The 12,595-nt window shown below is 40.1% G+C and overlaps 1 protein-coding gene across 1 annotated transcript in view; it reads right to left on the bottom strand.

Moving 5' to 3' along the window:
• vap (RAS p21 protein activator vap) overlaps positions 1-12,595 on the bottom strand; it is a 157,054-nt gene that overhangs the window by 13,651 nt on the left and 130,808 nt on the right. Inside the window, exons 17-18 of the mRNA XM_068379143.1 lie at positions 8,834-9,000; positions 5,689-5,814 (exon numbers count right to left, since the gene is read on the bottom strand). Coding sequence (XP_068235244.1) covers positions 5,689-5,814; positions 8,834-9,000 — 293 coding nt within the window. The remainder of the gene's footprint in view (positions 1-5,688; positions 5,815-8,833; positions 9,001-12,595) is intronic.

Genomic DNA, 12,595 nt, shown 5'->3' with positions numbered 1-12,595 from the left:
CATGCAGTACTCGAGCCTTCATCACATAGCTCACTGATCGATTTCTTTTGAAAGCCATGGTGGACCCCATACCACTACCTTCAAGAGATCTAATCGTAGCTGGTACCTTAACCATCTCAGCAGTCAAGGTGTAAGCTTTATGGATCATCTCGTAAAGCCATGAAGAGACTGGGTTCCTTGACACCTCTTTCTTCATTCTGCCAATTCTAACAAAAAGTCTGACACTCAAGCCTGAGGTATCAGGTTCTTTTTAAGATAGCACCACATAGCCCTCATGGGCCACAATGCATATTCACTTGATCACCACCCAAAGCTTCCCGAAGGGAGGGTTTGAATGACTCAAACTTGGAAGCAAGCACTACCAGATTCTGGGTTTTAGCAATCAACTCGAGCACAAAACTCAAGGAGACTTCCTTCCATCCCTCAATACAGGTAACTAAATAAGTCAGTGCAACACACTTACTCTCTTTACTGATGTTAAAGCTAGAAAAAAGTCTTAAGAGTCATCTCCCTGTCTTATAACCTTTCAAAAGGCTCATAATTGGTACATGAAAAGGCCCTGAAGACAAAAGTCCAATCATTCCAATCTGGGTGCCTGCGGTCCCAGGGTGGGAAAGACAGCTCGAAGCTCCTTACGAGTATAGACAACTCCCACGAAGCTGGAGTTATATCCTTCAGTATATAGACCATGCTCAAGGCCAAGCAGTAGCCTTTGAAAGTTGCGACTGAGAGGCACTTCTCTTGTCAAAGGAAGATAAGGAAATCCGACTGGAAAAATATCCCTTCTAATGACACCAATAGCAAAAGATGGCTCCCTTTCCCAAGTAAACTGCTGCATAGGACTTTCACAGATATTCAGACATTTTCGGTGGAGTGCCTCGCAAAAAGCCTTTCACTAGGAGATAATGGATAGCTTCCACCCGTGAAGATCCAGTGACTTCACTGACTACTGGTACCTCTAAAGGGGTAGTTCTCTCGGGACCTTGACCAGAAGAGCTAGCAGACTGGGATACCACTCAGCATGGGGCCATCTGGGAACCACCAAGGCCATCCTGAGACCTGGTACAGTAATACCTTGAGATGCGAATGCATTAAGATACAATTTTCTTGAAATATGACAATACATTGTATCTATTGTATATTCACACCCTAAGATACGACAATTGTTTTGAGATATGATTTCACTCGGCAGACGTTACCCGAACTTCTCTCTCCCAGTGTGTTCGTTGTTGTCATATAGAAAACGTTGTGTTATTGTGTGTTTACGATTCGTGTTTTCCTTTATTTTATTAACATCTATTGTGTGAACCATGGGTCCCAAGTCTAAGGATAAGGCTGGGGATAAGAAAAAAAAATTATCTCAATGGAAATAAAGCATGAGATAATAGAAAAGCATGAACGAGGTTTGAGAATCTGTGATTTGGCCGCTGAACATGGCCGCAATGCGTCCACCATATCCACCATTCTCGAACAAAAGGACGCAATAAAGAAGGTGCAGCCTTCTAAAGGCGTAACTATCATGTCAAAGTTGCATTCTGATTTGCATAATGAGATGGAGCGCCTACATTTGATAAGGATAAAGGAAAAGGAACTGATTGGTGACTCAGTGACAGAAACTATAATTTCTGAAAAGGCTGATGCCATCTTCAAATAACCTTAAATGGGATGCAGATGAGGAGGCAGAAGAGTCATCGCAAAGTACTGCAGAAGAGTTTAAAGCTAGCCGTGGCTGGTTTGAAAATTCAAAAAAACGAACTGCCATCCACTTAGTTATTAGTGTGTGTGTGTGTGTGTGTGTGTGTGTGTGTGTGTGTGTGTGTGTGTGTGTGTGTGTGTGTGTGTGTGTGTGTGTGTGTGTGTGTGTATCGTAGGCTAGGCTACGCTGTCTCAGCCCTCTCACCCCGCCTCCTCCTCCTCCTAGCTCACCTTCGTTAGCTGCTCATCCTCGTCTCCATGGTAAGTTGGTTACAATTTTCTTCTTTATTTTTTTTTATTCATCCTTTCTTTTACATGAAAGACTTAAATATTGAGCATTTAGTAAGTTGATTCAACATTTTTAATTGTGTATAATCTTGCCGCTTTCTACAGCTACCATAGTGTGTGTGTGTGTGTGTGTGTGTGTGTGTGTGTGTGTGTGTGTGTGTGTGTGTGTGTGTGTGTGTGTGGGTAGCCTTGCTTCTCTCCCTCCCTCCTCCTGGCATGCATCCCGTAAGCTGCTAGCGCTTGCCTAGGTGGTGAGCACAACTAGTTTTTTTATTGTTTTTCACTCTTCATTCTTAAAAAAATGAAAGCCTTAAATATTAAGCATTCAGTATGCTCATGCAACGTTTTAATTGTGTTTATCTTGCCGCTTTTAACAGCTACCATATTGTGTGTGTGTGTGTGTGCGTGGTAGCCTTGTTTCTCTCCCTCCCTCCTCCTTGCAAGCATCCTGTACGCTACCACTTGCCTAGACAGTGAGTACATCTCTATTTTTTTTATTGTTTTTATTAACATTTATTATTATGTATCAATTTCTGTGTCATTACTGTTTTATTTAACTTTCTTTAGTGATTGTTGAGTGTAAAGCAGGACATACATGCACAGGATTGACGCGCTGATTTGATCGCGATTGGGGCGTTTGCGCCAATCCTTAACGTGCAAGGGGTTAAAAAGGACAAACCAGACACGACTAGCCTATCCTCTCATCTTGTCAGCATGTTTGACCGGACTGGGCAATCCCGTCCCGATTGGCAGTATGGCCCACCAGTATTCCATACTTCGTCCCTTAATCAGAGCACTTTTCATATTATAAGATAAACTGATGGCATTTCACAAGTTTGTAATATTAGTATTTCATTGCTCTTTATTTTAGGGTTTCCCTTCACATTTTCATTCATCAAGTTATGATTTCCTTAAATTTCCTCTCCATGTTCATAGTATCTTTTATCTTTAAAACCATACAGTATTCTGCCTTATTCGTGCAATAGTATCTTGTATTCTGATAATAAACAGATGCTGAAACAAAAGGAAAAAATTAATATTCTGATTAAGTTTTATGAATTCCCTTCATAGGAAAAAACGAAGGTGTAAAATATGGATAGAGGATAAATTAGGTAGCTACTAATAATTCATTTTTTCTCTACCTAAATAAACGTAATCGTTTTTAAATTTCTATAAAATAACGCGAAAACAATTACGCCTAATTAAAAGTGCAGTAGTGTTTCAGCACGAGATAATCTCCAGAAAGGTCTAAAAATCCATTTAGTATATTCCTCCCAGGAGACACTTGGACTCTCGGATTAATGGGGATAAACGGAAAAGGTAATCCTACAATGACTTCAAGAGAAATAAATACATTAACACCATAGAAGACAAATCACCACCACGTAGAAGCCTACTGCGAATGCTTATCACGTTCCTTCATATGATTATTTCAAGTCAGATTTCATAGATTTATATTATATAGAAAATAAAGAAAGTGAAAGGAACCAAAACTTGGCATTTTCAAAATTAGATGTAGGCTACCAATTGTACTTGATACCCGGTAACATACCACATTTAGTTAACAAGTACCAAAAACGTAATCATATAGTCCTATCCTGAGTGCCTAATCCTCGTGAACTAAGCAGGCTAGTCCGTAGCGTGAGCATTTCTCACAGGATTGGAGCATCCCTCCAGTCCTTAAGGACAGACCGTCAGTCCTCTGCATGTATGGCCGGCTTAATTTTGAGTATAATTTGAGCTTATTTTGAGTAAATTTCTTACCCTTGAAACGGATTAACTCTTTCTTTTAATTCAAATGGGAATAATTATTTTCAGATACGTTGGCGGTCACGGAACGAATAAAATTCGTATCTCAAGGTATTACTGTATAATTAATCAACACCATATTTATTAATAGCAATTTCAGGCAGAATGAAGGAAAGGAGTACCATGGTGACAACTACTGTCTGAAACACTGCCCAGATGTGCATCCATTTTGTCAGCTCTCAGATGGCAAGACAGTGCCTTTTGATTATTGAAGTAGGCCATCAAGGTGGTGTCATCGCTCATCAACACTACCGAGTGGCTTCTCAAAGGTTCTTGGATTAATTGCAGGTCTTAGAAGGATACTTGCATTCCAAGGATGTAGAAGAGCAGAGGCCTTTCTTTTGTGGACCAAACACCTGAGACGATCAGGTTGGCTAGATATGTTACCTTCACGCCTCCTTCAACACATCTGAGAACAGTTTCATTTCTGGAGGCAGAGTCAAGTGGGACTCCACTGGTGAGGTATTACTTGTCGAGCCAACAGGCCACATCAGTTTGAACCTACTGCCCATTGGAACAGGAAGAAACAAGGGATCCTTGTCGGTTGATCAGTGATCCTTCAGACATCACTAAAAGGATCTATGGTGGAGGTGCCCATGAGGAACAAGTTTCTCTGAGGAAAGGTGACCAAGAAGAGCCAGCTGCCGTGCATATCCACTTCATAAGACATTGAAATTTCAGCAGTCTCCCCCCCCCTTAAATAAGATGCTGGACACTTGCAAGTTACTTCAGGTACCCAAACTGTCTTTAACAGATCATATTTTTCTTCAAAAGTCAGTGTTTTTTATACAAAGTGGGAAATAACATATATGTTACCTTTGCTAATAAAACTATGAGCACCATTAGAACTGCTATTACACTCTGGCTAAGGATGCTACTCTTCTGAACAATTTACGTCTAACTTGTTATCTCCTCCACATCACTTAGATTTTCTGTACTTGCTACAACAGCTGGTGGGTTTTCAGGAGGATTACTATTACTTTTCTGGGTTATTTTTACGCTGAAAGTCCAGTAACATTCCTTTCCTTTTAGGCATGTTCACAAACTAAAGGTAAATAAAGCTAACATGGCTGACTTCTTGTGCATGGGCAGACACAGCACCAAGCCACCGCCTTTGTGCATAGTGTCTGTCAACTCGCCACAAAGATTATGAAGTTGTTGCTTGGTTATGAATTGCTAGATAGAGTATTTTGATTTCCTTGATTTTCATTTTACTATTACCTATACAGGTAGTTGTAGACTTACAACCGAGATAAGGACCAAGAGACGCGTCGTAACTTGATCTGGACTTAAGTCGAACTTAAAAAGTGAAGTTTCCAAAGAATTATTATGCTGCGTCATGTTACTTTATCTCTTGTTTCACTTCCATAATCCAAAGATCACAACTGCATTCATTTCCTACAATAAAAAAAAAAAGAAATGAAAAAGTTTAGCAAAGCGCTGGCAATACATGCGTATTTGACAGTGACCAAATCAAAAGTAAAGCTCTACGGCTGAAAAAGGGAAAGGGGATCCTCAGCCTGCACCCTTCACCAGCTAGATAAAAATAACTGTTCATTATCTTAGATATAACGATTGTCTCCCACTCACGCTCAATCAATCTTCCTAATTAAAGGACGAGGGTTTCTATGTCATGTAGGAACAAATAGAAGTTACCCCAATCACTAGCACAACTGATAATGCAAAGTTTCATACATCTGGAAAGCTGAATAATATAAAAAGGTTTACCACAAAGCTAACTACAAATAAGCTATACTGTAGTTTCTGAAAAAAACATTCATATACAGAATCTCTCAAACATAAAAGCATTATTAATTAAAAGCTCTTACTAACAGTATACCAAAGGTCTTGAATACTGCAAATACTTAGATAACTTGACAAAATAAAATGACAAACCTGTGTTTTTGCTTTAGCTGTGAGGTCATTTAGGTGTGTAACACAAATATGGTGTAATTGAGCCAAGTCTCGGGATGGTTCACTCTTGACAGGTTGCTCCTCAATTTCTGGACGCTCGCCAACATTCTGTAATGAAATGTTCCCTAATGTGATTTATCATCTAAGGGAAAGACTGCTATGATGTGTACAAGAATTAGAGTAAAAATCATGCTGTGCACAAGAATGTAATTCTAAAAACTAAAACTACAGTCAGCTCTCCTTATTCACGGGGAATGGATTAGAGACAACCACAAAAAATGAGAATCCCCAAATAATTGCTGCCCTAGGGCTGGGGCAACATGTCATTTCAGGCGTGAGGCGGCCCTATGGCCAGGGAGGGGAAATACTGGGGACATCACAGGAGTCATTGGAACAGAAGACACATTGACCATGCCTTTTACCACTGGCAGCACCAAGGGAAACCCTGGCATTGGGTAGCCTACCTGAAAGACCTAAAGAGGACAAAGCCTTCCTTACATTAAACTTGTCGTCAGTGGTATGCAAATAGAGAAAAAGCCTCAAACTCCCAATAGGTCGAGACAAACACCGAGAGAACCCTGCAAATCTCCAAAGCCTGACAAGACCACAGACGTAGCTCCAAGTGCTCCTTGCTCCTGATGCGTACTCACCCGGTACCACGCAATGCCTTAAGCAAATGAGTGGTGGTAGAAGACGCACTCCAAAAGCGGAAGGAAGGAGTAAAGCTCTCTTCCTCCTCCTCAAAGCGTAAGATGCCACAACCTGCACTCAGCACACTTGGATGATCTTGAACAATCATGCCCCTTGCCAGATGCAGTGTGTGGATCTACAGGCAGTTTAACAAAAAACGGATGTAAGGTTCATCCTTCTTGCACGTAAATATTTCTCAGAATCAATCAGATTCATTTTAACATATAGAACAAATGGGATGCATAAGAATAGAAGCCATGCCCACCAAACACTAACTCTACTGACTTGGTCACTTGATTCGTTTTCCTCAAGAACTTGTCCCAAAACACATCTTAAATGGATTACTACAAAATAGTCACTGCCATGGGTGGATGCATTATTACAGAAGGAATACATTATTCAAACGGACAAACGTATTTATTTCAAAAGTGTGAGCAGCAAGACAAGATTCGACTACCGTAGTGTTTGGTCAAAGCAGTGATCTCACCTCACTGCCGTCAGTATTTTGGAAAAAACCGAGCCTATATGAGTGCCTGCAGCGATAAAGGAAGGGTCTTGTTTGGACCAAGATGTCATCACTTTAATCAGTAGTTTGCATTTTTTAGAGAAACTGAGACCTAAGGAAGGGATATCTGTTTATAAAAAAATGTCATCACCAGTTCAAAAGTCCTGCGCTTTTGGCTTTATGGCTTAACATAAGTTCCAGATTACATCAGAAACCTAGTCTAGAAGCTTCTATGGCGGGATGAAAATGGGTGTTTTTGAAGACACCAATAAGGATGCATTGTCAAAAAAATTCCTTAAATGAAAATGACGACTGTCCATCGTAATTAGCTCTGCCTGTATGTGAGTAGTATATAAACTTCAACAAGAGACTGTCTAGAGGAGATAGGACGTTGAACTATGTCCAAACCAGATAGGAACCACATCCTGACAAGATACGGACCAGAGAAGACCAAAGTCTGACAAAACCAAATTCCAAACTTCCCTCCAGACAACAAATACCCATCTCCAAAATCCTGTTGCAGCTGAATAGACAAATTGAAGAAGCCAGCCCTACCTGCTTGTAACAAGTAGCAGCCAACAGTGCCTGCAGTCTGGCCTTAGTTCTACACTATCACTGAACTCTTTGAGGAGACCTTTGATGTCCCTTCTTGATGCCACCCTTCTGTGAAGTCTTTGAATCTGAAGTCATCTTGCCAATTTCACCTAAACTTCAGCCTCCTTTCCGCAATGTTCTCAAACCTGAAGCCTCCCAACCAGTATCATCTCAACAGCTGCAAAAAACTACTCAACATTCTACCTTACTGACTGTTCCCCTTTTCCATTAATATTCTGATTGATTTGGTTTGTCAGTTAAATTAACTGAAAAAGCAACATTGATTTTCTTTATAAGTTTGTGAATAAATGAGTTGTGTTTTTCTGAGTTTCTTGTTATATTCATTTCCTATATTTCATTGGATGTTGTTGTAGTAGTTAAGTTCAGATATTAAAAGAACCTGTAACAATTTGAAGATTGTAACAATCACCATAAACCTGGCAGCCCTAAGAAGTGATACAAAGACCAAGCAAAGTCAATCTTAAATAAATACAAAATTCCACCAACCGGGAAACTTATGCTACTGTGTATGATCCAGAGAATAAGAGTGGTAACACTGGGGTTACTATCCTGGACCAGGGTCATGCACCAAATCTACATACATACATACATATACCAAGACACTTCCCCCAATTTTGAAGGGTAGCCGACATCAAACTAATGAAAAAAAAAAAAGGGGGGACCTTTTCTCTCTACTTTCCTCCCAGCCAGACAAGGAACTCAACCGAGTTCGGCTGGTACTACTAGGGTGCCACAGCCCACCCTCCCCCCTTATCCACCACAGATGAAGCTTCATAACGCTAAATCCGCTACTGCACCAAATCTAGCCTCACAAAAAGACAGACAAGATTGCTGTGCCCCTAAATCCTCATGTGACATGTTCAAAATGTGCAAGTCTAGCATTGGACTGGTAAACCATAGCACCCCATCTGAGAAATAATCATACTACACCCATTATTCTACTGAGGAACATTGAATATCGTCTTGCCTTCTCCATCATAAGGCTTAATACTAAACAGTATTCTAGAAGCTCTATATGATATATCTATCTAAACGTTGTTACTGAGCTCAAGATAATGTACTTTCTTTATTCATTATTTTTCGTATATACGGTAGTTTTTCCTTATTTCCATTCCTCACTGGGATATTTTCCTTGTTAGAGCGCTTGGACTTTTAATATCCTGCTTTTCCAAATAGGGTTGTTGTAGTAGTAGTAGTAGTAAAAAATTTGACTTGCTACTTTATAATTATTCCACAATAATGCACTATAATGACTAGCATTTACAATTAAACAAAATACATATACAAAATATTCACGCAAATATCAAGAAAACTTACCGACAACATGTCAAGATATGAAATCATTCGCTCCTTGTTTTTGAGAATAAAAGGATTGACTACTTCCATGTAAGGCTCCTTGCCACCAAATTCTACCAGGTTAGCCAAATTCTGTAGGCACTTGGCTATCATGATCAATGATCTTGAAGCAACTTGGTGTGGTGGTTCTGTAAAGGAAAACAAATATCTCTATCACTAACTTGAAAGCAATACCGATGTGTTTTGTCATTTTAAATCAGGCTACTTTAGTTCCAAGTAGCAAATAGAAGTCATACATTTCTTGTGACAAGAATAGTTATCAATAAATATAATCTACATGTAGAGTTATACCCCATCCTATGCCGTTAAATGGTTCAATGACTTTATACATTCTCTATAAATGTACTGAATGTGAGAAAGTCCTTACAACCTGCTATCATTTTACAAAAACTAGATACCTACATTAATAAGCTTCCATGTGAATTACAGTACTGTAGAGCAATTCATCAAAATTGTACGACTTAGAAATTCATGTACACTGTACAGTAATGTAGGGCAAAAGGAGTAAAGTGGATATTATTCTTGCATTTGATACTTAAAAGATAAGCTGCAAAATGTCAAACTAGATACCTACATTAATAAGCTTCCATGTGAATTACAGTACTGTAGAGCAATTCATCAAAATTGTACGACTTAGAAATTCATGTACACTGTACAGTAATGTAGGGCAAAAGGAGTAAAGTGGATATTATTCTTGCATTTGATACTTAAAAGATAAGCTGCAAAATGTCAGAACTAATATAGGTCGACCATAAAAATGGGTACAGTTTTATTGCACACATATTGCAAATCCAGTTTTAAGAAAATTTTAAATAAATTATCAAATATTAGCTCTATATAGCTTGGACTTCAAGAAATTTCCATAAAAAATCTTGATTATAAATTGACTTATATACAGTACTCTGAGACAGATGCATCCATAAATAATTAATATAATAGCTATAAATAGCCCTAGCACCAGCTGAGTGAATTATACTCTCACCCTCATTCTCTTATACAGATAAAAGCCATCAAGATCTTGGGTTTATTTTACTTTTTTTACGTTTTTTTTTTTTAAAGTTTTTCCTTGATTCACTAGAAGTTCTACACAGGTTTATCATATACACGTAGTAATGGACTCTGTTCCAGTTTTCCATATGTAGCTGGCTGCATGATTCTCATTGGCAATCATGTGACTTGAACTTTGGAAATAAATTTGGCCAGAGCACCAACTTAGAAACATTCCAGATAAATCAAATCTAATAAGTTGCTTGGGAAACCAAAAGGTTGGTTATTCTGTTGAATGCCTAAAAACCTTACCCCTACAGGTGAGCAACTGTGAAAATCCCTATGTAATTTGAATAACCTTCCCATATAGTCAACTCGTTATCCATGAATTTGAAAATACTAAATTTGACATGAAATCTCTAAACCACAAAAATCATTAACGAATGAGTCAAAATAAGAAATCTAAAGTTATAAATCACCAATTAAGATCAATGTTAAAAGTGCAAGTCGATATATGAAATTTTGCATTAAAAATTGGCCAATAATACTGTACAGTATTAATAATTACCAAAGAACAAATGTCAAATCCTGAAACTTACATTTACAAATTACCAAATACAGAGTACTGTTGAAATGAACAGTTCAAAATGTGAAAATGACAAATTTGTAAGTAATTTGTATTTTTCTTAGTATACAAACCTGGAGCTATTTATAGGGGTATACTTTCGGCGTCGCTGAAAGACGAGCCATAATTTTAGTGAGGGATAACTACCCCATCTGCTAGTTAGCGGGTGGGGGGGTGGGAAGATTGGCTACCCCGCTTACTCACACCTCTCGGCTGAGTAACCATTTTGCTTTATGGCAGGACTTCTCGGGGGACAGGTTGGCGGGCCAATTTGTATAAATAGCTCCAGGTTTGTATACTAGGAAAAATACAAATTACTTTCAAATTTGTTATTTGTTCCAGCATAGATACAAACCAGACAGTCATTCTTACTCATTCACCCCAGACTAATCTAGGTAACCTCAGCCCTCAACCCTCTGCTACTTGTCCATCAAGGAGCCTGAGGTGTTTAGACCATTTGTTGTGCGACCACCACAGGACCGATGGAAAGGGTCTCCATGTTTCTGTGGGTTACGTCTTTGAAGGTAGTGGGCCGTGAAGGTCGATTGACACTTCCACATGCCCACTTACAGTAACTGCGCCATAGAGTTGTTTCTTAAACGCAAGGGACGTACTAACGTCACTGACGTTACGAGCTCTGGGTCTTAGGATGGAGGAGGGTCTAGATTGAGATCAACCTCAATAGCCTTCCAATCCCGGAGGGGAAGGAAATCCTTGAGGTCCTCCTCTTGACCTTCCCCGTGCTGGTCAACAGTGCCGACACACAGGCGAGCTGGTGTCATTCTTTTAAAGTAACACCACAGACTCCTCACTGGGTAAAACCCAGTTAATGGGTCTTCGGTTACCGAACGAAGACTTTATCCGAAATGGGCTGCACCTAGGGTACAGCACACTCGGATTTTGAGTCTTGGCAATAAACTCAGGAACGCTGTTGAGGAATACTTCTCCCTGTCTTCTAGAGTAGGAAACATCAGAAGATGCATCAAACAACACATTAACTCTCTTGGTCAAAGCCCAAGTGAGTAGAAAGGGCCGTCTTCCATATAAGGAAGCGATATGCTGCCTAGCATAAAGGTTCGTAGAGAGGGGCCTTCAGAGACTGAAGGACCCGACCGCATTCCCAGGAGGAAGTTGAGATCCAATGGGGAACAAGTTATCACAAACTGTGTATAAGTAAAGGCATCGATGGGAGAGAATCCCCTTCCGCGACATCAGTCACAAAGGACCGAACACTTTGCCTGGAAGACCAACGCTGAAAAGTGTCTAAGGTGCCTAGACCTCTTTTCCACAATTTGTTACAAAAGGCCTCTCTGAGAGAGGTAATGTTGAACCGTCCCAGGCGTGAAGTCGAAGCAAAGCTACGGCTTAGGAAAATGTTAGCATGTGGATGCTTTGAAGATCGTGTCATGGAGAAAGATCCTTCGGAACTCCGTCAGGAGGTGCAGAAGGTCCTGGAACCATTCTGCGGGATGGCATAGCAAAGCTAATGGAGTCATTGATAAGATCTTGCTTATCCTGACTTGGCTGAGGACTTTCTCACCAGACCGAATGGGGGAAAAAAGCATACACCTCTAAGCTGCCCCATCGATCTTGGAATACATCTTGTTCGAGGGCCTGGTGAACGGTCAAGCGGGAGCCTGAATTTCAGGGCCATTGCAAGCATGACCACAGTTGGGGACCTCACAAAGTTAAGACATTGTTGAATACAAGATGATTCAAAGACACTCTTAGCCCACTATGTAAATGGTCTGTTCAGATTATCTGCAAGCACATTCCTGTACCAAGAATCACGCGAGCGGATGGGGGCACCTAGCTGTCCTCTGTCCATCTGAGTCTTCCTATTGCTAGATGGTTCTCTAAGAGAGGTGAATGCTGGTACCTTTCTGAATCGGGCCAACGGATGAGGATGGAATGGTGTGGCATATGCCCCCAAACCACCTCTTTTTGATGCATTAAAGAGAGCATCAGATCCAGAGGGGAGACGAGTAGATAGGCCTCTTTGCAGAAGCTCTCATCTGCCACCCACCATCCATGGTTCGTCCAGGGGGGGGGGTTTGCATAGCAATAAACACATCTCGAAGTGAAACTATTTGCACGTTCTTGCAATGAAG

The sequence above is a fragment of the Palaemon carinicauda genome, chromosome 8 (assembly GCF_036898095.1).
Source record: "Palaemon carinicauda isolate YSFRI2023 chromosome 8, ASM3689809v2, whole genome shotgun sequence".
Classification (NCBI taxonomy): Eukaryota; Metazoa; Arthropoda; class Malacostraca; order Decapoda; family Palaemonidae; genus Palaemon; species Palaemon carinicauda.
Note: the sequence above shows the minus strand (reverse complement) of the source record. Positions and strands in the feature narration are given on the sequence as shown.